The sequence below is a fragment of the Eptesicus fuscus genome, chromosome 2, assembly GCF_027574615.1.
Source record: "Eptesicus fuscus isolate TK198812 chromosome 2, DD_ASM_mEF_20220401, whole genome shotgun sequence".
NCBI classification, from domain to species: Eukaryota; Metazoa; Chordata; class Mammalia; order Chiroptera; family Vespertilionidae; genus Eptesicus; species Eptesicus fuscus.
The window spans coordinates 86,898,594-86,924,495 of NC_072474.1; the positions used below are offsets into that span (position 1 = coordinate 86,898,594).

At 44.4% G+C, this 25,902-nt stretch overlaps 1 protein-coding gene across 4 annotated transcripts in view; it reads right to left on the minus strand.

The window, feature by feature from the left end:
* DCUN1D4 (defective in cullin neddylation 1 domain containing 4) overlaps positions 1–25,576 on the minus strand; it is an 80,889-nt gene extending 55,313 nt beyond the window's left edge. For 2 of the 4 annotated variants that reach the window (XM_028143787.2, XM_028143784.2), the window contains exons 1-2: positions 25,516–25,576; positions 25,250–25,310 (exon numbers count right to left, since the gene is read on the minus strand). In XM_028143787.2, the coding sequence (XP_027999588.1) occupies positions 25,250–25,310; positions 25,516–25,521 (67 nt within the window). In that variant the 5' untranslated portion in view covers positions 25,522–25,576. Of the gene's footprint in view, positions 1–13,291; positions 13,512–15,448; positions 15,560–25,249; positions 25,311–25,515 lie in introns of those variants that run through there. The other 2 variants (XM_028143786.2, XM_054729136.1) reach the window with 2 other exon arrangements.
* Between the last annotated feature and the right edge of the window lie 326 nt (positions 25,577–25,902).

Below are 25,902 nucleotides of genomic sequence, written 5' to 3' on the forward strand. Positions count from 1 at the left end.
ACTCTAGAGCCGGCAATCTATTCCAATGCTGGAGGCAGGAACTGACTGTGCTGGATTTATCGGAGACAACCTCCAATGGGGCTCCTTCTGAAAGTATTCCCAGGGATATTTCTAATACGGGGGATTTTCACCTGACATACAGACTTTAGAACCAACTTGGATGCCAAATGTGATTGCACTGTAAGGGAACCACTAAGACTGCATTCAGGAGATGAGAGAGAGGAGCTGTGTTGCATATCCTTTTATCCACTTCTCATTTTATTAGCTCAAGTAGGTCAAACAGCTAGCTAAGGCCAAGCTGGGAGTAAGTCACATCTTCTAATTCCCAATCCAAAGTCCACTCCTCCACGCTAGCTTATTTCTAATCAGAGCAAACACTGATCTATTTTCATGCTCCATAAAGGAAGAAAAAGCAACAGCATTTCCCACCCAAAGATGTTAATAAACAAGCACACAAACTTGGGGTAATTTTTTTAAGTTACAACAGGCAAAATCTAAAACAACCTACCATCTTTTTTTTTTTTTTTAAGAGATACCATCAGTAACACCAATGTTATTTCTATTCAACGTGCACTTCTTTCTTCTGGTCTCTAAAGATTGATGAAAGTATTTTATTATTAGCTAAACTCCAGCTGACCAATCAGTGAGCAAAGTTTTTAATGAAGCAATATGCACAGGTTATGTACTTAATAACTGCTTTTTGATGACAATAAAAATGATCAAATCAGTAAAGGCTTGGGGTGAGGTAGCCACTGGCCACTGCGATAATGAGAGAATAATGACCATATTATTGCCAAAAAAGTCAAATAGAATTGAACAAAATTAAAGATTATCAAAATCAGTACCCAATTCTAAATGTTTTTGAAACAGAACAAGACGTATCTAGTGTAGTAGGGCTAGGCCTCTCTTATTGGATGGGATTCAACATGGAATGCTTAGGGATTCTCTAAGCCCTGGGTGACATGGCCCATCCTCCTGAAATGCAATTTTACTCAGCGATACAAAAAAGGAAAATAATGTTGTTGTTAAAGCCAAGGGTGTAGTGCAGTTGAGAGCCACTGTTTAGGTTTGCCCTGTCTCCTTCCTTCCAGAGAACAGTAGCCTTCTTTCCTATGGGCTTCAGATAAACAGAGGATAAGAATGTCGATGATGTCAAGTAGAGGACCCTGCCCACGTGCAAAGGACCTTTGATTTCAATCAGAGATTTTGGATTTGTTACTGCAACATAAAAGAAAAGAATCCAAGCCTTCAGCAAGTCCTTACAAAGCCCCACATAACCTGTCCTAAGTTATCTGACCTAAGTCATCTCGCTCCATTCTCGCTCACTCCATTCCAGCCACACTCCTTGAATACTCAAGTGAATTCCTACCTCAGGGCCTCTGCATTTAAGGTGCCTTCTCTCTCCATAACCTCTGATGCTCACAAGACCTGACAGGTTATTACTTGGTTGAAATATCTACTCAAATATCACCTGGTCAGAGAGGTCTCCTCTGACCTCCCTATCCAAACCAGCACCTCCACCCCCCACCAGATTTAGATTATTACATAGCACTCGCCACTTTCTGATGCTTTTTAACAGTTTTATTGAGATATAGTTCACAAACCATACAATTCACCCTTTTTTAAAGTACATAAGTCAATGGTTTTCAGTGCATTCACAGAGTTGTGCAACCATCACCACAATCTAATTTTAAAATATTTTTATCACCCCATTAGTAGCCACTCCCCATTTCTCCCCTCCACTCCTTCAGCCCTAGGCCACCATGAATCCACTTTCAGTCTCTATAGACCTGCCTATTCTGGACATTCTATATCTATGGAATCATACAGTTTAAGGTCTTCTGTGACCTTGACATTATTATTTTATGTATATTTACATATTTAAGCTTTGTCATTCTCCCTAGAGCTCAAGCTCCATGAGAACATGGGCTTTCTTTTGCTTTGTTCTCTACTGTATCCCAATACATAGAATAAGCAAAAGCCTAGCGCACGATAAGCAGGGGGATGAATGTTTTAAAAGTATTCAGTCACTGCATTTAGCAAGTGGAAGTTACTCTGTAATCTTGGTGAAGATTTTGAAGCCAGAACTGAGGCCAGAATGCAGTGGGCTGAGGATCCAGCAGGGGGGTAGGGAACAAACTACGTGAAACATAAAAATTTTGTTCCAGAAGTGTTACTGTGAAAGGGAGACTAGAAATGCACATGGGATTGAGAGAGTGCAGATTTGGGTTTTATGACATAGAGACTAGAGCATGTTTAAAATGCTGGTATAAGATTTGCTTAGCATTCTGGAAGGTGCTTAGTATCCTAGAAGCCGGAGTGTAAAAAGCAGGTCAGATCACAAGTCAGTCCAGATCTGCATATGAGCTCAAACGTGTGATTTTAAAAGAAAAGCACAAAATACAATTTTAAGTAATAAAGATCATTAAAATTGAGTTCTACCTCAAAATGACTTGGAATATAAAATCTACCATAAAGGGAAGCCTAGTGTTTTGTTTTTTGACATTATAAAAAGTAGTGTTTTAAATGATTCACAATACCAATTTACATCTTTGCATACCAATTGATAGTCATTTAGCTATATGAGATGGAACATGTATACATCTCATTTGTAGAAACAAACGTATTCCTATTTGAGGCTAAATTATTAAAATACAAAGCTGTGAAATGTTTTCCACATCGCAAAAATAGGAAGACCCAAAAGCTAGGTTTGTGGGTCAGCTTCACTCAACCCTTGAATGTGGGAATCTATACCAATAAAAGGGTAATATGCTAATTAGACCAGACGTCCTTCCGGACATGGTTGCGGGACCAAGGCAGAGGCAGTTAGGGGTGATCAGGTCAGCAGGTGAGAGCAGTTAGGGCGATCAGGCCAGCAGGGAAGAGCAGTTAGGGGGATCAGGTTGGCAGGGGACAGCAGTTAGGGGGATCAGGCTGGCAAGCAGGTGAGTGATTAGGAGCCAGTGGTCCCTGTGGGATCAGGCCTAAACCAGCAGTTGGACATCCCCCCACCAAGGGGTCCTGTATTAGAGAGGGTACAGGCTGGGCTGAGGGACACCCCACTCCCATGTACAAATTTCATGCACCGGGCCTCTAGTCTCTTTATAAAATGGGTAATAATGGTGCCATCCTCATAAGGGTTAAATGTGCTGCAATGTGCTTAGAACAGTGCCTGGCACTGGGTAAGAGCTACCCGAGTGCTGGCTGTGATGTCACATGGTGAACAGGAATGGTCTGCACTCCTGGCCCAGTGCAGGGCCCAGGAAGAGCTGTTGAAGCTTTGAGCCCTCTCCTCCACAGTTCAAACCAAACCAAACTTACTAATTAAGACCAATCGAGTGACTGCACATCAGAATCACCCTGGGAGCTGGAAAAAAATGCCAGTGCCAGGGCCCCAATCCAGATCAATAAAATAAGTGTGTGTGTGTGTGGGTGGGGGGGGGGGGGCGACACGCACTGATCTTTTCTCAAGCAGCCCAAGTAATTCTAATGTGAAACCAGTGAGTTGAGTTCTGTTCCCACCCTTGACTCAATCCCCAAACTGCTGGCAGCCAATATATTCCTGGAACAACCTCAGCACAAAGCAGACAGGAATCCAACTCATTCACAAGTGTGTGTGTGTGTGTGTGTGTGTGTGTGTGTGTGTGTGTGGTGCGGGGGCGGGGGGGGGGGGCGGAGATTAAGGCTCAGGGAAAAGATTACAAAGCTGAAAAGCCTGGCAAAAATGAAAAGTAACAAAGTAGCAGTGATGAAGGTGTTAACATCATGTAAATGTCATCAATAAATATTTGCTATTTACAAGGCACAAAGCCCAAAAGGTACTGGAAAGGGGAAAATCACTAAAGAGTGGGAAGCAGGTCATCTTAGGTGACTCAGCGTTTTCCCTGAACACAAGATCCAAAGTTAAAGCCATCCAAGCACACCGCTGCTGGCTTTTTCCTAACTCGCTCACAGGACCCATAAAACAGGCTGGGAGGAGAAACCATCCGCACCCTAACTTCCACCTCACAGCCTGTGCCTGCAGCAGCCATCTCAAAGGAGTCGGCCACTTCAGGACACCCAGTCTGGCTGCACTCCAAATGTGACAAGGTACAAAAGGCCCTAGATTCATTCCCTTCACCCCACTCTCCCACTGAAGAACACAGAGCCACTCCATAGTTCAGAGTAAAAAAATCATCCTTTAACCTCAGTAATGTTACAAGAGCCCAGATTTAGGTTAGAGTGCAGCTTTGGCATCAGAAAGCCCTGGGTTAGAGTCCCAGCTCTGGGGCATCCTAGTTGAGTGACCCTTCCCCTACCCAACCTCACTGTGTCTCAGTGTGCTCATCTGTTCAGCTGAAATAACAGGACCCTCTTCACAAGGCTATTGTGAGGATTAAATCAGACCATGCATGCCAAGCATTTAGCACAGTACTGGTCCATTCCTATGCACAAATAAAGGTTCATTATTTTAATCCCTATTATTATTGGAACGAGACAGAGCCTAAACAGACTGAATCTAGAAGGTCAAAAAGTAAAGACAGTGGCTGGTGTGCGCAGTGGTTAGACGGTTGGTCCTCACACCAAAGAGTCTCAGGTTCAATTCCTGGTCAAGGATACCTGCCTGGATTATATATTTAATCCTGGTCAGGGCGTATGCGGGAGGCAACCAATCAATCTCTCTCTCACATTGATGTTTTCTCTCACCCCTCTCCCTCCCTTCCACTCTCTCTAAAAACAAAACAAACAAAAAAAAGTGCCCTAGCTGGTTTGGCTCAGTGAATAGTTTCAACCTGCAGACTGAAGGGTCCTGGGTTCAATTCCAGTCAAGGGCACATGCCAGGTTTCAGGCTTACTCCCCAGTAGGGGGTGTGCAAGAGGCAGCCAATTGATGATTCTCTCTCATCATTGATGTTTCTATCTCTCTCCCTCTCCCTCTCTGAAATAAAAAAACAAAACAAAAAAAAAAAACTTAAACTTGCCGAAACCGGTTTGGCTCAGTGGATAGAGCATCGGCCTGCGGACTGGAAGGTCCCAGGTTCGATTCCGGTCGTGGGCATGGACCTTGGTTGCGGGCACATCCCCAGTAGGGGGTGTGCAGGAGGCAGCTGGTCGATGTTTCTCTCTCATCGACGTTTCTAGCTCTCTATCCCTCTCCCTTCCTCCCTGTAAAAATCAATAAAATATATTTAAAAAAACACACAAAACTTAAACTTAAAAAAAAGAAAAAAAGTAAAGGCAGGGCAGAAGAGATAAGGTGACAGGCCTTAAAAACACTGACTTCAATAAGCCAGGACTTGAATGTACAACTATCCTTCTCAGCTTCCTGTTTAATGAAGAACAAATAATCTAATTTTGGGAATGGCATTTGTAGAAAGAGATCTTAAAGGGAAAAAAAAGATTTAAATTCACCCTCAACAGAAAAAGAAAAAATGTTACACAAAAACTACATTAGTAGCTCTACCAAAAGGTAAGTTTTACATTTTCCGGTTTTTCTGAAATGTTCAATATATCTAAAATAAATGTAGGGCTAAAAGTGAGTTAAGAAAAAGTATGGAGCCCTAGCCAGTTTGGCTCAGTGGATAGAGTGTCGGCCTACGGACTGAAGGGTCCTGGGTTCGATTCCGGTCAAGGGCACATGCCCAGATTGTGGCTCGATCCCCAGTTTGGGGTGTACAGGAGAGAGCCAATCAATGATTCTCATCATTGATGTTTCAATCTCCCTCTCCCTTCCTCTCTGAAATCAATAAATATATATATATATTTTTTTAAAGTATGGAAATATTTTTTCCACAATCAGAATCCACCTTTAAATGCCTACTGTCATGGCAAATAAGATGCCTGAAATGAGAAAATGAAGAGGGAGGAAAGAAGGAATTCATCCTAGACCCTGATCCTGTTGGGACCCATTCCAAGAAGAATAGAACCAAAAGCCAAATGTAGATAATATCAACTGGCTCTGCTGTCATCATTCACAGGCCTGTGAGAAAATATGAAATTCCAATATTCCTGCATGTTTACCACAAAAATTATACGAAAAGCACAAATAAAATGTTGAGTATTACTTCACTGGAAGTGGTGGGGCATCTAGACCCTGGAGTCAGAAAGCCTGAGTAAGAATCTCAACCCACCATTGACAAGCTGTAAAGAGTTAACCTGAGAAGGTTAATTAACCTTTCTGCACCTCAGCTTCCTCATCTGTAAAATGGGGATAATAATAGTACACAACTTACTTCAGAGAGTTACTGCAAAGCAGTAGAGCCAGCCCAAGAATAATCACCAGTGCCCATTCCCCTTTGTTCCTCCTCTCTCCCTACACCCACCTTCTGACCTCTCTCTTCCCTTCTTCTCTCACTTCCTGGTGCCTCTTTTCAACCCTCTCCCATGTAGCTCCAGCCCACCCTTCCATCTCCTCTCCCCTTCACTCAGTCTCCCAAACTCTCATTCCGAAGCCACAATCCTAGGTACTCTCACCCATGTTGCTCCCTCTACTTGGAGAGCAACCCTCCCACCTCACCCCCCAGCTGCACACAGATCCTTTTCTTCATATAATAAAACTTCAAAAACTATACCCACATGACAGCTGCTAACCCTTCTCTGAAGTCTAATTTTAATGACGCCGCATTTATTCCCAGTACACCCTGGCACTCATCGAACCCAGCAGCCTTCGCTCCATACTTCCACGGTCCATTACTTCTCTGCCTCTACCACTTAACCTCCTAGAAGGAAGCTCCTTAAACACAGGGACCACCCAACTCAGTCATGTTTGTTACAGCAGTGCCTGGCAACAAGAAAAACCTCAAATGTTTGGTGAACGGCTGAGTGAGGAAATGCCTCACTTGGTGGTTCTTACATCTCTTTTCCTCTCCAGGCTCTCCTTTGAAAGCCTAAAAGGAGGCTGTCATTACCCAGGGATCATTAGCAACAAAAACAGAAAAGTGCCAAGCACTTCTCTAAACACTTTGGAGTTTTATCTCCTTTAAGCCTTCAGATCACTTTTGATCTTTCCTCTCCTTTCTCCTCAGTCCAACCCCAACTCCACTCTAAGCACACCAGCTTCTTTGCTGTTCCTCAGTTCAGGCCTGCTCCCCTCTTAGAGCCTCAGCATGTGTGTTCCCTCTGCCTGGAATGCCCCTCACCTCCATCAGGTCTTATCTTAAAACCTTCACAGTGAGGCCTTCCCTGACCATGCTATTAAAATTACAACACCAGTACAGATATTTATCAAAATTTATCAAACTGTATATTTAATATACATCCAACTTTATAACATGTAAATTATACTCAATAAAGTTTATTAAAAAGCTACTAGAAATATCAGATAGGAATTCTGGCTAAACAAATATTCCTCCAAAAAGCGCCACAAATGTTATTTCCACAGCTAATATTCTCAAGTCAGATCCGAAAAGATGCTCAAGAAGTTATGTAACACAACACCTCTTTTTTTTTGGGGGGGGGGGAGGGGGCAGGGGAGGAGGATGAGACAAAGACGTGATTAGGGAAAGACAGCAACAAAGAATTCCATATGATGACATCCAGTGGGGAGACTGATGTGTGGCTCTGAGTCCTGCCTGATCACCGCCAGCAAAGGCATCCCCACAAGTGACATCGCTTGTGTGCTCCTTCAGTCCTAAGTCACCTGGAGCCAGGACTCAGACTCTGAACCAACCAGGCAGATCACTGCTCTCCACAAGGGTCTCTACTGGGAATTGACCAATGATAGGTCTGGATGTTGAATTTGTCAGAAGTCAATTAGCTAATTTAAACTGAAAAGTGATTTGTTTTTCAAAGGCTATTGGACAGTTCACAGATTTTCTAGGAAATCCAGACAACCAACTACATCAGCTACACAACCAAAACAATGCCTAAGGGCACACAGCAAGACACCATCTACTCAGCCAGGGCCAGCCTGGCCCCTGGGACCACAGTCTCCAAAGACTCTAGAAAAAGAAATAGCAATAGCACAGCTGCCACAACTGTCCATCATCCTCTCCAAATGGCCTGTAGGTACTCCCTGCTTCCCATCACAAGCCTCCAGCTTCAGATTCACACTCTGGGGTGGGGTGGGGTGGGGGGGGGGGTGTCTGTACAGCTCCGCTGGAAAAGGTAAGAATTCCCCAATCACAGGAAGAGCCAGGTCCAGGGCCCACCAGACACAAATGGATGACACACCATCTCTTCGAATACTGCTGATACAGATCAGCAAGTAATGAACGGTTATCCAAAAAAAAATATTCACAAGGAAAAAAATACTCAAAGACACAACTAAAAAGAATCATACCCAGAGATAATGCTATTTGGGAAGGGTGGGGGGTTTTTCATACTATTTAGTGTTTTACTCAGTATAGTAATTAGTTTCAAAAACTACAAGCTTACCTTCTAGTTTGAATATAACTCATTAACAACGTTTTCTAATTAAAAGAAAAAATTCAAATCTGAAATAGCAGATAGTTTGTCTGTTTAAATACTGAAACAATATGAAAAGCATCCTTAGAGCTGAAATAGTCATGCAATAATTGCTAAAATACATGATTCTATTTAAAATGTAGAATTTCAACACCTTCTACTAGAGGGAAGGGGGGTGGGACTGGGTAGAGGTGGGGGTAGGGGAAGAATGGGGACATCTGTAATAGTCTAAGGGGCTTAATCACAAGGAACAACAACAGCCTGTAATTACTGGAATCGAGAGTCTAGGTCAGTGGTCGGCCACTGGTCTAAACAATAAGCCCTGGCCGGTTGCTCAATGGTTAGAACATTGGGCCTCAGACCGAAGGGTCAAGGGTTCAATTCCGGTCAAGGGCACGTACCTGGATTGCAAGCTTGATCCTGGCCCCAGTTGGGGCACTTGCTGGGAGGCAACCCATCGATGTGTCTCTTTTACATTGACGTTTATGTTCCTCTCTCTTCCTCCTCCCTCCCATCCACTCTCTCTAAAAAAACAAATCAATAGAAACAATGTCCTCAGGTGAGGATTAAAAATAAAGTAAATAAATAAATAAATAAATAAATAAATAAAAAGTAGTGTTTTGATACCTTCTTCTACTTAAAACATAAGCCACAAATTATAATCTTTTATAGCCACACATATTTTTAAGGTTCTGCTTAAAAGACTAATTCTCAAGAGGTACTTCTAACCTGAATCTCAGAATAAGAAAAAAGAACAAGCTATGAAAAGCTATTAACACTAATTCAAGCTGATCAACTATAAAAAGATATCAGCATTAATGTCAGATTCTCAGAAAATTCATTTCCAACTAAGAAAGTTTACTTTCTAAATGAAGAAAGCCTTTCACTGACTAAATGTATTGTAAATATTCAGAAATAAAACCTTAAGACCAGAAATAAAACCTTAAAACAAAAAGAGGGAAAATGCAGAAACACTCTAGGCCAGTGGTCGGCAAACTCATTAGTCAAACAGAGCCAAATATCAACAGTACAACGATTGAAATTTCTTTTGAGAGCCAAATTTTTTAAACTTAAACTTCTTCTAACGCCACTTCTTCAAAATAGACTCGCCCAGGCCGTGGTATTTTGTGGAAGAGCCACACTCAAGGGGCCAAAGAGCCGCATGTGGCTCGCGAGCCGCAGTTTGCTGACCATGGCTCTAGGCCCCTGATATCAGCCCTGTCAAGCCCTGCCTTAGCCTTCTCCACACTGGACCGTTTGATGCCAGATCTGAAATGCACACATGTACTTTCCCATGCAGACTCCTGGTTCCTCAGTACATTCGCATTTTATTCTCTTTGAGAATTTCTCCATGCCATTGACATTCCCCAAAACTGATATATGCATGCATTTTAAAAGAAATATCACTTAAATTGGTTTGCATGTGGCTGACTTTGTCAAAAAAGGCACAGATAAATGAAAGCTAACATTCCCTGAAGAAAAATCTGAAGATAATGAAAGACAACTAGAAGCAGACTGGATAGCAGAAGGAAGAATTTAAATTTTCCAGATAATTCACAAACTATTCAAGAGCTAACCAGTTAAATTCATTCAATACATATATAATGACCTAAGGAAGATATCACGCTGGACAATAAAGTTGATACTAAGACATAGTCCCAGATTTCAAGGGGGTAATAATATAATTGGGGAGGGGAACAAAAAGTAAACAAGCAGCTATTGTTATATAAGATAAAGTTGAGAAGAGAAGTCAACAGTACTTTGGAGATTCAGTGGAGGGAGAGAGTCTTACTAGATAAGGGAACAAGGAATACAATAAAGTTCCATAAAAAGTAGCATTGAGGACAGTAGGCAGCAGAAATCCAGGGGGAGAAATAGTTTAAACTACAGAAACTGGTTCAAACCCAGGTTCTGATGAGTCTGTATTTCAGTAAGCAACTGGAAGCCCTCAAGGTTTCTAGGTAGGGGAATCGAAAGGACAAAGATGATTCAACTGCTGATAGAAAAGATAAATTTACAGGAGGCCGAGCCAGGCAAAAGGATTACTGGTTATCCTATATCCTATATAATAAAAGGCTAATGTGCAAATCGACCGACCAGCGGAACAACTGATCGATATGACAGGCACTGACCACCAGGGGGCAGATGCCCAATGCAGGAGCTGCCCCCTGATGGTCAGTGCGCTCCCACAGGGGGAGTGCCGTTCAGCCAGAAGCTGGGCTCACAGCTGGCGAGCACAGCAGCAGTGGCGGGCCTCCGCGGCACTAAGAATGTGGGGAGCAGGCCTAAGCTGGCAGTCAGACATCCCCCAAGGGCTCCCAGACTGTGAGAGGGCGCAGGCCGGGCTGAGGAACACACCCCCCGCCCCCTCCCTCCCCCCCTCCCCCCGAGTCCAGGGCCTCTAATTATAATATAAGAAAAGATGGATCAGATAGATCTAAGGTGTTGACAACAGATAGATACCAGAGGGAACGGGCATGGGAAGATATGCAACCTCTTTTCCAGTACTGACCATGGAAAGAGAATAAGAAAAGAAATGTCTAAGCTTCTAGCTTTTGTTATTAAATGAATTGTAGTTACATTACTCAAATGAATAAAATTGGCTTTGTTTTTCTCTTTATTTTGCCTAAGAAGCTCAAAGCCAAATACATACATAAGTTATAATGAATATTATAATATATGGCCTATTTCTAATACATGGCAAGCATTTATGTGCAGCCTGTAAATCTATAGTTTATTTTCTTTCTCTCAACAGGATTTTAATCTATATTTCGTACATCTAATTATTTTAGAATGAGGCAGAAAATAAATTAACAGATAAAAAGACTGAGACCAAGCCATTGACAGTTAGACAAAGTAGCTGGTTCAGGGATATACCTTTAGGCTGCCAACCCAGGGCATTCTCCTCACCCTTCTTCCACCCTACCAAAGGCCATAGCCCATGACAGAAGCTGAAAAACACCAGATTTCACTTTCTCAACCTCCCTCACAAGTAGCAGTGGCATGAAATCCGTTCTAACTAATGAAATTGAACTAATGACCTTCTGGAAAAGACTCCTCTCTGTTAAGAGGAAGTTGTAAGTAGATAAACTCCTTCCCCACCTATCTTACGTAGGCATGCCATCTGGTGCTGCAGCAACCACTTTGCAAACATGAGGCAATGAGCCTGAGACTTTTGATAAGCCAAAATACTAAAAATAGAGGAAGAAAAGGATGCAAAGTTATATATAGATACTTAAGTTATCTTTAAGATGCTGCACCAGCCTTGGAACCTAGACAAGAAGGTAAGTCTTATTGCTAGACTTCTTGCTACTGGAAAATAAGCTCTATTATTCAAGCCATTTTTAATTGAGTTGTGTTACTTGCCAAAGGCATCCTAATTGAAAAAGAGGTCATCACAAGGTCAATTTCTGACAGGTTGATTTTTAACTGCTGAGTTAACAATATTATTATTATTGAGATGAGAATAACCCAAACATACTATGGTCAAGAAGAAAGCAATAAGCTAATAAAAGCTTCTGGGAGCAGCTAAAGATAAAAACAGAAAATTATTAATAACATTTTTAAAATGTGATCACGTGTTAATAAGGGCACTTCTTAGAGGCAGGAACAGTGGAATAAAAGCATAACTGTACAGAAGTAATCGAAGGTGGAGAAAATTAGGGAAACTTTCTTTTTTGGCAATGTTATAGACAAGGTAACCCAAAAGTCCTTCCCAATATAAAAGAGTCCAAAAAGTCTGGGTAAAGTGTAAGAAACATCTGCTTAAACACATAGCTAAGTTCACAAAAAAATAAAGGACCTCTCAAAGGGCCAAAAATCAAGGAGCCTAAAAACCAGAGCAGAAAGTGGAGGCTGATAATGTACAGAAACCTAGAGTTTGAGGGCTAGGGTAGGGGGTGGGTTGTATGTGTGTGTGTAAAGGATACCTGTGCCCTTTGGAATGTAATAGAAAAAGAAAAGAGGAAGGAAATGACTAACCTAATATTTTCTTTAAAAAACACCATCTTGAAGACAATTACAACTATTGTTTTCAACCTCTTATACTTTACCCTTTATGAGAGCAATTTCCAGGATTAATTTTACATTTTAAAAAACATGTCTATATTACATATTTACATATCACAAAGGATTTCCTGGATATTTCACCACAAACACAAAAATATAAATTATTTCTCCCCAAAAAATGCACATTGACCAATTTTTCAGCCATTATGAAAAGATCCATCATTAAATCAAGTACTCAAGTCCCTTTATTTGTAAGTTACCTTTATTTGTAATATAAGTTACCTTTTATTTGTAACCATACTAAAAGGTTTCCAAATCTTAGGACTTTTTGGTAAAATTTTTATCATTAGGATCATTATAATATTCTTCTAGTGACTATGTTACCAAAGGTTTCAAAAATATCACATAAGCCCTGGCCAGTGTGGCTCACTGGTTAGAGTGTAGAGCCATGGACCGTTTTTAGGGTCGTGGGATTGATTCCTGGTCAAGGACACATACTGGGTTCAGGTCTGGATGTGTGCGGGAGGCTACCAATCAATGTGTCTCTCTCACATGTTTCTCTCTCTCCCCCCTCCCTCCTTCCCTTCCACACACTCTAAAAAGAAATCAACAGAAAAAATATCCTCGGGTGAGGATTAACCAAAAAGATACATCACATAAAAATGATCTGTCATCTCTGAGCTAATCTTATGGGCCTCTATATTACAGATTTTTTAAATCATTGCATATACTAGTAAAGGGTAAAGGGAACCTGCAAAGGATGTAATGTTTGGGGAGTCTGCAGACTAATATGGTCTCATATTATAAAGGCAGGTAAAAGAAATTACAGGCCACAGCAAAAAACAAAACAAAACCAAAAAAAACATGAAAACCTCTAAAGGTCCTCCACTGAGTTTACCTTCCTCTAGTCTCATTTGCTTCAGCTTCTTTGAAAACAGAAGACATATTCCCTTTATTTATCTTCACATTTTCATGCTGGCTTTATGAATGGGACCACTCAATTATATTAAGCCACCTCCATCACTCAATTCAAGTTCATCTTTTTTCAAAAAGTCTCTTCATCCGTGGACAATCCAAACAACCCAAGAAATACAAACACATAATATATATAACCATCACAAGGGTCACATCTGTCTCCACTGCATTCCCACATTTATAGAAGACTACACCTTTTAACCTAGTGTTTACACACAACCATCCTAAAGGCTGCTTTATATTGCGTTGTATCTGGAATGTTTCTCCTACAACCTATGTGCGATGGTTCAAGACTAAGCATTTATTCTACAAATAAGGCCACCACATGCAGGGGGGAAATAACCAAGTGTCCGGGATCAAGAATCCAAGTGTGAAAGCACTGCACTTGCTTGGTTCTACCCCTCCCACTGACCACGGGAGAAGGACTAGTCTAGTGAACCTTTTCTAGTCCCAGGGGACAGAAGAGCCTCCCGAGAGCCCTCTGGGGTCCGCTGGGAATAGAGCACGAGTTAGCAGAGAAGGGAGGCTCCGAGGGGCGCGCTGCATTCTGGGACTCGTTTCCACAGTTACCCACGTGCACCCAATCCAACCGCGACTAGGACTACAAATCCCAGAATTCCACAGGACCGCCTTTCCCCTTCACACCCGGCAACTGGAGCCAGACCCTAAAGGAAACCCCTAAAGCGCTGGGGAAGGTCTCGCCTCCCAGGCACTCCCCGGGGTCTCAGACCCTGAGGAGCACCCTTGCAGGGAAGCGGGTCCCGGGGCCCCAGCCTCCACACCTGACGACCAAATGTTAGAAAACTGCGTCACAGCCTGCCAAATCCAGGGACTGCCAGGGACCTCGACACCTCCCCTGCGCAAACCACCCTCCACCGGGCCTCCAGGGCCCGACCTCTCCGGCCCCTCGCCGAGCCCCTACCCCACCTCCCAGGCCTGCAGCCGGAGCCCGTGCCAGCGCTGACCTCGCTACCCGCCGCTCCAGGGGAATCGCGGCCAGCGCCAACCTCGGGGCACCTCCCCCCGCCCCCTCCGCCTTACCCCGCCCCCTTCTCTCTCCACACCCCGAAGCTCACTCCAGAGACCCTTGATGGGGGAGGGGGAGGAAACACCTCCCCAAAACTCACCTAGCCCACCCACCCCCAAGCCCGGCACCGACGGGATCTAGACTTGACAGTCCCACCCCCTGCCCCGGCCCCTCCCAACCCCCCCACTGCCTCCCAACTAGCTCTTCACCCACACCGCACCTCTTTTACCCCTGCCCCCATCCTGGACCCCAAACCCTGCCCTCCTTCCTCTCCTCTTACTCACAATTACTCTGTCTTCCCAACACCTGCCCCATCCTATTACCCCAAGGTGCCACTCCCAGTTACCCCACCAGCCTTCCAATGCCCCTCCGCCCGCCGGACTCCCCAACTATCCCATCACAACCCAATCCCTCCCACCATCGCGCTCTCCCGTTACATCAACCCTCATCTCTTTGCCCGCCCTCCGGCCCCGCTTGGCCGCTGCCCCCATTCCCCCACCCCATTGTTCCCCCCCCCCACCCCCTCCAGCCAGCCCTTCTTCCCATTGTCCCCGCCCCCGCGCTCCCCCGAGCACTCACCCGCCTTTCTCACCGAACCGCCGGCACCGCTCAGCTCAGCCCCTAGGAAATCCTCACCCCTGCGCCCCGCTCGCTCGCTCCCTCACTCCCGCTCCCGTGCCACCCCCCAGCCCTGCCTGCCGGCGCCCGCCACCGCTTCCACCTCCATTCACCCCAGACACTCCGGTCCCGGCCCTTCATCTCACGTCCCGCCCCCCCCTCCCCTTCCCCCAACACTGAAATAGAGCCAGTCCCCACCCCCCTCACCTCCGCCCTCCCCTAGCAGGCCGGCCCCTTCCCCCCACGCCCGCCCCCGCCCCGCGCTGCCCAAGGCGGCACCGCCCGCCCCGGCCCCGGGAGGGGAAGGGGTGGCTCTCGGGCAGGGGCTCCCCGCGCGTTTCAGGACAGGAGGCGCAGGCACGGCGAGACCCGAGTGGAGCGTGTTGGCAGCCACCCGGCCCCGGCCCGCTCTCTCGCTCTCCCTCTGTTACTCACTGACAGCGGCAGCATCCGAGTGCATTTTCGGACAGCTCACACCCCGCTAGCCGCCCAGGATCCCGCGCTCGCCTCGCGGTATCCCCACCGGCTCGCCGCACCTCGGCTGGGAGCTGAGGACCCGCCGCCAGGCACTCCGGCCCCGCCCACCTCGTCTCCTCCAATTGGGTGAATCTCGGCCGAGGAACCGCCCCTCCGCGCCTCTCATTTGACGAGAGGAGTGCAGAGCGCGCCGTTCTGGAGCGGTCAAAGAGGCCCCGCCCCCTGAAGTCCAATGCGATTGGTCCGGGCGCCTCGTCCCCCTAACGCCCCTGGCGGAGACCACGCTCTGGAGTATCGGGTTGGTCCTGGCTGCTGTCACTCAACCCCGGGGGTCCGAAAGCGCGTGTAGGGGCGAGGCTGGGGAATTGGTCCACCTTGACCCTGAAGCTCCGCCTCGTCGCGGGCGGGATTGGTGGAGCTGCGGACCAACCCAGAAAGATGGGTCGGCGCCTGAAACAAAGCACGCCAAGTGTTCCCAGAAAAACCTAGAAGGGGAGGCGCAGTCGGGGCAGTTGGGTGTCTCGCTGCACAGAAGTAGGAGAGGCAGCCCGTCCTTCGTGCCTGGCGCTTCGCGTCCGGGTCTCCCCCGCCTGTGACGCACGCCTCGGAGCGGCTCTCTGCAGGAGCCCAGTCCGCGCCGAACTTGGACTTCTCTTGCAAGCTGTTTCCTACAGCTGGACACTGGATGAAGAATCGCCGCGTCTTCCTGTCCAGCACACACTCTGGTGAGGCACCAATTCCCGTTTCTCGTACCACAGTCTGTCCCGCCGTTTTCGAGTGCACTCCTTTTCCAGAGTTAACACGCTTCTTCCCCCTTCGTCACCAACGGGCTGCCCTGAAGGCTTCGGGTGTGGCGGGCCTCGTCCGTCAGACGTCTGTCCGCAAGCTTCAGACCGCAGAGCCGCGGAGGAGACCCGGGGCCACGCTCTGAGCCGCCGACGCCGTCCGCACCTCGGCAGGTCCCCAGCCCAAGTCACTGGCGCTGGGCGGGGGCCCAGAGAACAAGTTGGCTGGGACTTGGCAGGGGAGGACGTTCAGTGTAGGTGACTTCTGACCACCGAGTTTCCCAAGTCGAGAATTTGCACCATTTTCCTGAGTTCCGACCAGTTTTTTCAGGACTCTCAAACCAACTCACCACACTCGCGTTATTGTAGGGAGAACGATTGTTCCGAGGTATGAATGGAGGATCGCGCCCTCCTACCCCAATCCCTGCACGTTGTACACCACCTCCCGGTATCCCCAGGCCCTGCCCCAGCGGGCACCGGAGCGGTCTACTGATCCCGCCCCAACAGAACAAAAGTCGTCTTGGTGCTGGATTTCTACAGCCAAGGTTTCAAATCAGGGCATAATGTTACACCAAACACCAGATATTTGAAGAACGGCATCCAAACTAGTTCCCCTGTCCCACACCACTGGCATTGTAATACCGTAATGTCTCCTTAATAAGTTACATCCTTATCTTCTATAATACTAAAAGCGTAATATGCTAATTAGACCGATCAGCGGAACGACCTGGGAGGGGGGGGGGTAGGAAGCCCCTTGCATGAATTTCGTGCATTGGGCCTCTAATCATTTATAAATATAATCTGTGGTATTTCTATCATTCAAACACTTATCCTTCTATGAACATCTAATCATAGACTTTCATCATTAAACCTGAACTTAGCCACCTCAGGTTCCTTCTCAACACAGGAATGTCATCCATATTGGTGACCTTTAACCTGAGAGCGTCAGCTGGGCCCTACCGAGAGGGGTAGGTACCTCTAGACTCTGAGGTAGGCCATCCTGGACCCACAGATTCATTGCAAAATGTCTGTCCTTACTCTCAGCAGAAAAGGTGCTCCTGCATTCTTTATCCCATTAATGTTTTCAACCTGTTCTACATCTAGGAAATAATAAATTACATATAGTTTATACAAGTCCATAATATTTTGTATATGTAATATTTGTATGGTCTTTTACTGCTTACCATCATACTTCAAGGGCTGAGACACAGATGTTATTTTGGGAAAATTCAAATAAGCCCACAATTAATTTGTCTTAGGTAGCCATTTGCTATATGGGTTTATTTGCAGCAAATTTTGTAATAATGTATGTAAACAACAATTAAGCTACATGAGGGACCTGCCCGCTACATGGCCCCTAAAATCCAGCACTCTTCTGGCACAGGGTATCCCTAAAAAAGTATAGAATGTACAGCCTCTGGTGGTTTTTTGTTTTTGTTTTTTTTGTGTGTGTGTGTGTGTTTTTTGTTTTTTTTTTCAGTTAAATCAGTATGATTATTTTCAAATAAAAAACAGTAATTTACACACATCTTTGTAGTGGGTCAGCTACAGCCTGAAGATTGAGCAGCAAAGCTCATTATTGGTCTGCCTCTATGACCCCACGTTTTTGAATAATAAAACAGGTATAAATGACTACATAATATTCTGTAAATATTATCCCATGGTTTTAATAATCCATAAGATTATAAACCTTTGAGGGCAGGAAACTTATTACATTGAGTTTTATGTCCCTAGTACCTCGTACAGTGCTTTCAAATAGTAGGTACTAGTTAACTGTTCCTTAAAGTGAACTGAATGTTGACTGTAATGTGAAATTTTAGATCTGGAAGGAACCTTAGAAATTATCAAATCCAAATTCCTCATTTTAAGAATATGAGACTTAAAGTCCAAAAGAGTTAAATGTTTAATCCAAGTCACTCAGCTAGTTAATAATAAAGCATTAATTAAGTTTAATTTTCCCCTGAACCACACTGTCCAATCAATAGCAAAGCTTCAAATTCAAAAGATGGGTAAATTGCTCTCCCTCCCCATTTGGAAGTTATTATATCAATCTAATACAAATTCTATACTTCAGAGCTAGAAAATTCAGTAAGAGTATTTTTCAATATATAATATATTTCCACTTTTTTCTCATTGGTAGCATTCCCAAATAGCTTGATCCCTTGCAGGGATGTTTACCAAAATAAAGAGTTCCACTTGTGTGTTTATAGTCAAATCCTTGGAGAGAAAAATTAATAATTGTCTTGGGACTCTGATGAGTAGAGATATTTGGGGATGCAGTCTCTCTGCCATTTTGCTTCACCTGCTTTAAGGTAATTTCAAACAAGTTACCTTGTGTCAACTGATACACAATTTAATTGGATTTTTCTATTTTTTTGTTGTACAATATTAATTTTAATCAAATATATTTTTAAATACCCTAAGCCTAAATTAAATTTTTATATGGAAAAGTCTAGTGAGATAAAGAACAACAGAGGTCTAAATCAAATTCTAAAACTTTTCCCCAAATTCCACAATAGCATGGTTTTCCTGCAGGTGTTAGGATTGGGGATATAGAATGAGGAATGGCATAGTCCTCAAGACTAAAATAACATTGGGCCTGCTCAGACAAATAGGTAAATGTGCCCCCGGTAAGATTTGAAGAGAGTGAGAAAGAACGTCAGCCAAGGAGGAAGTAAATACAGTTGACCCTTGAACAATGAAGGATCGAGGGGTGCTAACCCCACTCACAGTCAAAAATCCACATATAACTTTTGATTCCCCAAAAACTGAACTATTAATAGCCTGAGCCAGTGATGGGCAACCTTTTGAGCTTGGTGTGTCAAACTTCGCCAAAAAACTGAGCATAACTCGAGTAGTGTGTCACTTGGAGGAAAAAACATTATTTCGCAAATGTTTCATCCTCGGCATGCGGCTGCCTCAGCGGCTGCATGTCACCAGAAATGGCTACGCGTATCAGTGCTGACATGCGTGTCATAGGTTCGCCATCACTGGCCTTAGCAATAACATAAACAGACAACACATATTTTGTACGTTATATATATTACAAACTGTATTCCTACAATAAGGCTAGAGAAAAGAAAATATTAAGAAAGTCATAAGGAAAACACATTTACAGTATTTATTGAAAAAAAGGTCCATGTATAAGTGGGCCCATAAAGTTCAAATCTGTGTTGTTCGAGGATCAACTGTATATCCATAGAAGTCAGCATAGTTTACTTCTCCAAACTCATAACCAACTGACAGTTTGCCAACCCAAATAATGATAGCGTTTTTTAGTGTTTCCAAGGTGATGGGCACTACCCTTGTAGTGCTTTGATTGTAAATTATTCCACCATCCCAATGGGGTACTAATATTATCCCCAGTTTATAAGTAAGTTAACAGGCTTAGAGAGCTTCAGTAAATTGCCACTCAGCTAATAGGTAACAGTATCCCTATAATGTTCCCATGCTGGGCTTCAGTTCCCTCAATTTTTATTAATATTTGCCCTGAGAGATTGATTTATAAGGTTACAATAATATGGATGTGAATCTGCTTTTATTGTTTTTGACCTTTATTGTTGAAAGTATTATATGATGTCCCTGCGAATCTGCTTTTAAACAATAGTGACATCTGACCTCTTTCTTGAGTTGAATATCTAACCACTCAGGCTGTCTTTGTAGACATGTATTAGGAAAAGTATCAGTCAGATTATTTCCAGGTTACTATATCTTTCTTGTCTATTTTATCCTTTTGATCTTGTTTCAACAGTAACTATCTACTTCATGGTATATTATGAATAAGACTAGAGACCTGGTGCATGAAAATTCATGCACTGGACGGGGGCGGGGGGGGGGGGGTCCCCTCAGCCCGACCTGCCCCCTCTCACAGTCTGGGAGCCCTCAGGGGTGGGAGGCAACTCAGTGATCAGGGGAAGGCAACGCCCCCATCACACCTCTGCTGCTGCCACTGCTGGCAGCGCAAGCCTCGGCTGGCCCTGGTTACCAGAGCCTTAGGCAGCCCTGGGCGGCTGGGCAGCCGACATTATTTATCCAGAGTCTCTAATAGGGCTCTGCTGAATACTCTGAAAAATACTCAAATACTCTGAAAAAAATCAGAGAGAGGGGGCAGCCTCTTCAGCCTCCTGGAATTCACCTTTTAACCACTGAGGCCCATGTCAATGGGAACCTGTTTCAGCTCTCAAGCTTTCAATTACAAATGGCTGTCACTATAACATATGTTGCTTTTCACATACATACACAGAACAGTTTTGCTAATAGCCACTTGCCAGATGCTACTAGGGTTATAAAAATGTTGGTTTAATTTTTCAATACCTGCATACAATCAGATCTTAACTATCAGGTTAATGGGAAAAGCACATAAGTAGGCATTTACCTCCGTGTTACCAGTGAGGACAGCCTCTCCTCAAAACTGGCAGTGACTGACAACCTATAAAGATGGCATCCTTTGCCTGCCATCTTGCTTTACCACACTTTCTCTTTTGTCAGCTTCCTTTTCCCCTACCTATCTTACACCAGAGGTCAGACACTGACAAACACAGCAACCTCTTTATAATCACGGCAAGTTACTTCATAGAATTGTTACATTCCTATCATGTGGGCACGTTCAAGAGTCTTCCATTTTTTCATCCTCCTCCTTTGGGGCTATGGCATGGCCCCCAATTAAAAAAAATAAATAAATTTAACAGATGGAACTTTCCAGAACCAATTCACACTGGGCATTTTAGCCCTGGGAGCCCTTTTGCAATTTTTTCTGAACCATACAAAAGCATCCTTCCCCAGGACATGCCACCAATGGGAAATTAGCCTGGTTTGGAATTGAAATGTGAGACTTTACACATAAAGGGAAAAAATGAGTAACCACTATCAGTGCTGTGTCATTCAAACTCTTTGAAAATGAACTGAATAAGGATTTATTTATACTAGAAGTTCAAATGGATATAGGAAGTTCCTGTGGCTATAGAAAGATGGCATCCTAAACAAGTAAATAGATGGTAATAAATTGCAGGAGATTCTACATGAATAGAGACAAATATTGTGTTCCCGAGAATGAATAATTTCTCTTCCTTGTACTTTGAAATAATGTTACCCTTCCCTGAGAGCCACAGTTACTGGTATAAAGATTTTTAATCTACTATCCCAGAGGCAAAGGCAAAATGTCTTTAAGTAATACCTTGCACCAGGCTGAATTAAGACTCAAAACCCTACCACTTAAACCCCTGAGCAGGCATTAAACTTGTCTGGAGCTTCAGTTCGTTCATCTATAAAAATGTGAGCTCTACCTTCAAGGACTAAATAAGGACTAAGTAAGATAAAATATGTAAAAGCATTTATAAAAGTAGGAGAGGGAAGCAGGAATGAATGCATGAGCACCAATTATGTGATGCACATATTTCTTTGTGAACCTAATGGTATCTTGTGCAGTGCAGGGCTAATTTTTATGCTTGGGACTATTTCAAATAAAAAGGAGTCTGTATTTTTAAATATCTAGAAAAATCCTGTTGTTTTTTTTCTTTCTAAAGCAGCCATTTTAAGGATCTCTCAGTAAAACTATGAATTGTCCATTCCTCTGACATTTTATATGAGTGTTTCAATTTCATTTAGCAATGAATTTTTTGCTTCCCCTAGATATAGAGAAAATTTAATTTACTTTTAAAACTATTTCTAACTTCCAAGATAGCATTAATAAGCCTTTTTTTTCTTTTTGCTAATCTTTTTCTACAGCCCAACTATAGAATACTTAAACTGACATTTATTTTTTTCCCCCCAGGGCTTTCTTATTTTATAAGAATCACACCTGCCTACAGATTTAACAGCGTATTCAAACAAAAATGTATTTATTCATTACCACATGTTCTTCCCTGCATTGGGGTATTTTCACCTTATTCGCACTGAGCTAATCAAGTCCTAACGGTGTCGCATTAAATCGATCTCAGAAGGTATAATTTTCCAATTGAATCTAAACAATGCATGACCTTTATAGTGACTTTCAGGAACATAGCATCTCTCCAGTTACTCCATCTAGCAGGGAATGGACAAAAAGAATAACCATTTTACTTGGACAATGGCTTCTGTGTGTTGTCAGGCTTTTCATTCCTCCTCGCCTTTTCTAGCCTGCATCCATGAATACAATGTCTTTTAACATCCCTCTCAGGGCAGTACAGGAGGCCCCATCCATCTCCAGACATTGGTGCTGCACAGCAGCCGAGCATCTCATTATGGCAAAGTGAAGCATTCTGGGAGAGTGGATGGAGCTGCAGACAGCAATTGGAAATGGGGGAGGGAAGAGGATGGGAGCTGGGGAAAATATATGCTCACTTCCTTGGTGATGATACCATATTATGGAAGTAAGAACTTCCTGTTTTAGAGGAAGAGGATGTAGGATGTCAAAAACCTGTGACTAAGCAGATTCTACAAGTAAACCTTTACCTGCCTCAGCTACCCCATGCCTCCTGACACTCACAACCTGAACCCCTAATTGAAGCAACCACAGGAGCTGTGTGGATGAGAGAAAAACAATGAATCCAAGCATCTAAGAAAAAAAAATCCGTGATTCCAAAATAAAAAAAGAAAATAATTTGGACATGCACACACATACACAAATCACTAACAGAACTGAAAAATATTTTCTTCCAACTAAGCTAAATGCCAACTTAGTTACACTGCCTTAGCCAAAATAGATTTAAGCAAGTGCCCTTAAAATTTTGAGTTGCAGGCCCCTTTATAAACCATTGAAAATGATGACTCTGTCAAAGGCCTGAAACCTGCCTATTCCCACCCCATAAATTAATAATTCCTAAATTAGATATTCATTTGCCTTCACAAGTAAATTCTTTTGATAATCCCTGCACTTTAGGGACTAGTCAGTGGCTATCGGTAATTTGGTTAGTGACAGATGAGTTCCACGCTGTTAGTTTTGCTCCCAAGTCGGGCTAACATCTGAGCCTGCAAATAATGGGAATTTTGTTAGGGCACTGAGGGGGTGGGGGCTCAGTTTCAGGTTTGTGGGCAGTGAGTGGGAGCGGGGGAAGGGCTTGGCTCGGGGAGTAGCATTTTGAAGGCAGAATGGAAGTATTGGATATAGAGCAAGAGAGAAGTGCTCTCTGGAGAAGAGATGCCAAATTTAAACTTCATCTCTTTCCACATTTTACTCACCTCTCCTTCCAAACTGGGTTACAGTCTAACTGCTTTTTCTGCAGTCACCCACACCCTGACTCTCGGTCCTACTCTGCCCACAGTCGCCCTTTGCCTTCTCTCTCATTGTTTCATCCCTTCATCCCCGGACCCCAAGCCCCACTGCACTCTAGTCTCCCCCACTCCTCCCCAACCACCCTGCCCCCACCCCCAGAGACTGGTCAATTTGAAAGTCCAACCTTAAGTCCCTACAACTGCTTCCATTTTATCTTTCATGGCTTTGACGTTCTCTCACTACAACCTTAGTCTATTCTAAGCCTCCATGCAAATTTTCTATAACTTTAGCTTTGGGAAACATTTCAAATCCACAAACAATACATTGGGGGATATAAATATTGGCAAACACTTAAGTGCCATCACTTGGCACCAGATACTGCTCTAGTGCTCAAATTAATTCATTGAACCCTCCCAACAATCCCAAGAGGTAGGAATTTTTGTTAAACTAATTTTACAGGTGAGGAGACTGAGGCACAAGTGGGTAAAGTAACCTGTCTGAAGTCAACAGCTAGTAAGTGGCAGAACTGGGAGCATTAAAGCCACGCCGACGAGCTTCAGATCTGTCTTTTTTTTATCACTGTGCTATCTTGCTGTGTTGTTTAGCATTTTACAGAGGGCTGCTTGCTCACCCACCCCCCCAATACACACTCCAAGCCCATCACTGCAGAGACTGTACACACTGATTGTCCTAGCACCCGCGGACAGCCACACCGAGCACAGTTCTAAGGCCCAGGGCAAATGCCCAGCGTTCTCTCTGCCCACCGTTATAGCAGCATGAAACACAGTTTCCCCAGTTCCGGAGAATATGGACCTCTATTCTCTTCCTTGTTAAACAGATTCAAGGATCCAGCAACAGGAGTACATGTTGGGTTCTGTACGTAGGCCCCGAAGGAGCAGAGTGCGGTCACAGGCAATTGAGCTTTAAGGATGGCCGCTGCAGGTGTTCTAAACTGTACAACTTGCCCCCTGCTCCCACTTCCCCTGGGTGAGCCTTCTCTCCCTCTTCCAGCTCCCCTTCCAGGTGCCCAGGCTACCCAAGTAGTGCCCGGTGGGCAGCCCTCCTGGACAGACCGCTTCCCTTTTCAGGATGAGGCCCATCCTTGGCACATGAAGGCAAACCTCACTGTTCCCCAGTAGGAACAAGACTGAGGAATATTGAAATGAGCTTAACAAACATCCTTGAGGAAAGCCACAAAGGGGTCACGTGAAGAACTGGAAAGGGGTCACGTGAAGAACTGGAAAGGGGTCCTAGCTGGTTTGGCTCAATGGATAGAGCATCGGCCTGCAGACTGAAGGGTCCCAGGTTCGATTCTGGCCAAGGGCACATGCCTGGGTTGCAGGCTCGATCCCCAGTGGGGGGTGTGCAGGAGGCATCCAATCAATGATTCTCTCTCATCATTGATATTTCTATCCTTCTCTCCCTCTCCCTTCCTCTTTAAAATCAATAAAATATATTAAAATAAATAAATGAGTAATCGTTAACATTAGATAATAAAACATTAAAAAAAAAAAGAATTGGAAAGGGGACAGGTACCGAGAGGTTATTATACTTAACGATCATGGGAAGGGTTTAGGGCCAGTGGTGTAAGGGATGAGGGACCCTTCTTTCTTCCATGCCTCCCTGAGTCACTCTCCTGCATTGGGGCAAATCTCTCTCCTCCTTACCTACCCCCGCCCCCCAGCACACATGCAAAATGTACATAGACCCCAGGCTGATCCACTAAATGGATCCACACCCTCGAGATGCTTGTACCCAGGACCTATTTTGATTATCAAAAGTTACCTGTCCAATGTCTCATTCCCTCAGATCCTTGTGGATGACCAGCTTGCTGTTCTGGGATAAGCTAGTTCGGGGGGAAATGTAGATGAGTTAGCAGGGCACCCCTTACAAAGATATTTGCATTAAAAAAATCCTAACAAACAAATGGCTCCACACCAACACCTAGCGTACTTGCCCCAGCCAGCCCCTCCCCCGGAAAAGTCTCTCCCCTTCTTCCTCTCTCTCTGTCCAACAGCGCCTCAGCCTTTCCAACTCATCTTAAAGCTCACCTCCATGAAGACTCCCTAGACTGAGGCTGCCCACAGTCATGTCTTTTTCCACTAACCCCTGCAACACTGGAACAGAATCTGGCAGGAAGAACAGAACCAGAACAAAGGGGAACAGAACTTTGGGCTGGGTGAGCTCAGAGGTGAGCTCACACATTCCCCCACGGCAGGTCAATGGCAGTGCGGGGACATCTGGGGTTGCTTCTGCCAGGCCCTCCCCCACTTTCGCTAGGAAGGGCCCTCTCTTCTTTGGGGGAACCGCTCACCCCACCATTTATTAAACAGAGCTTTGCGCTGGGGTGCGAATCAGGGTGCCTCCCACTCCCAGGAAGCTTATGTTCCAGCTGGGCCAATTAGCATCCTTCCCTGGCATTTTCAAAATCGGAATTA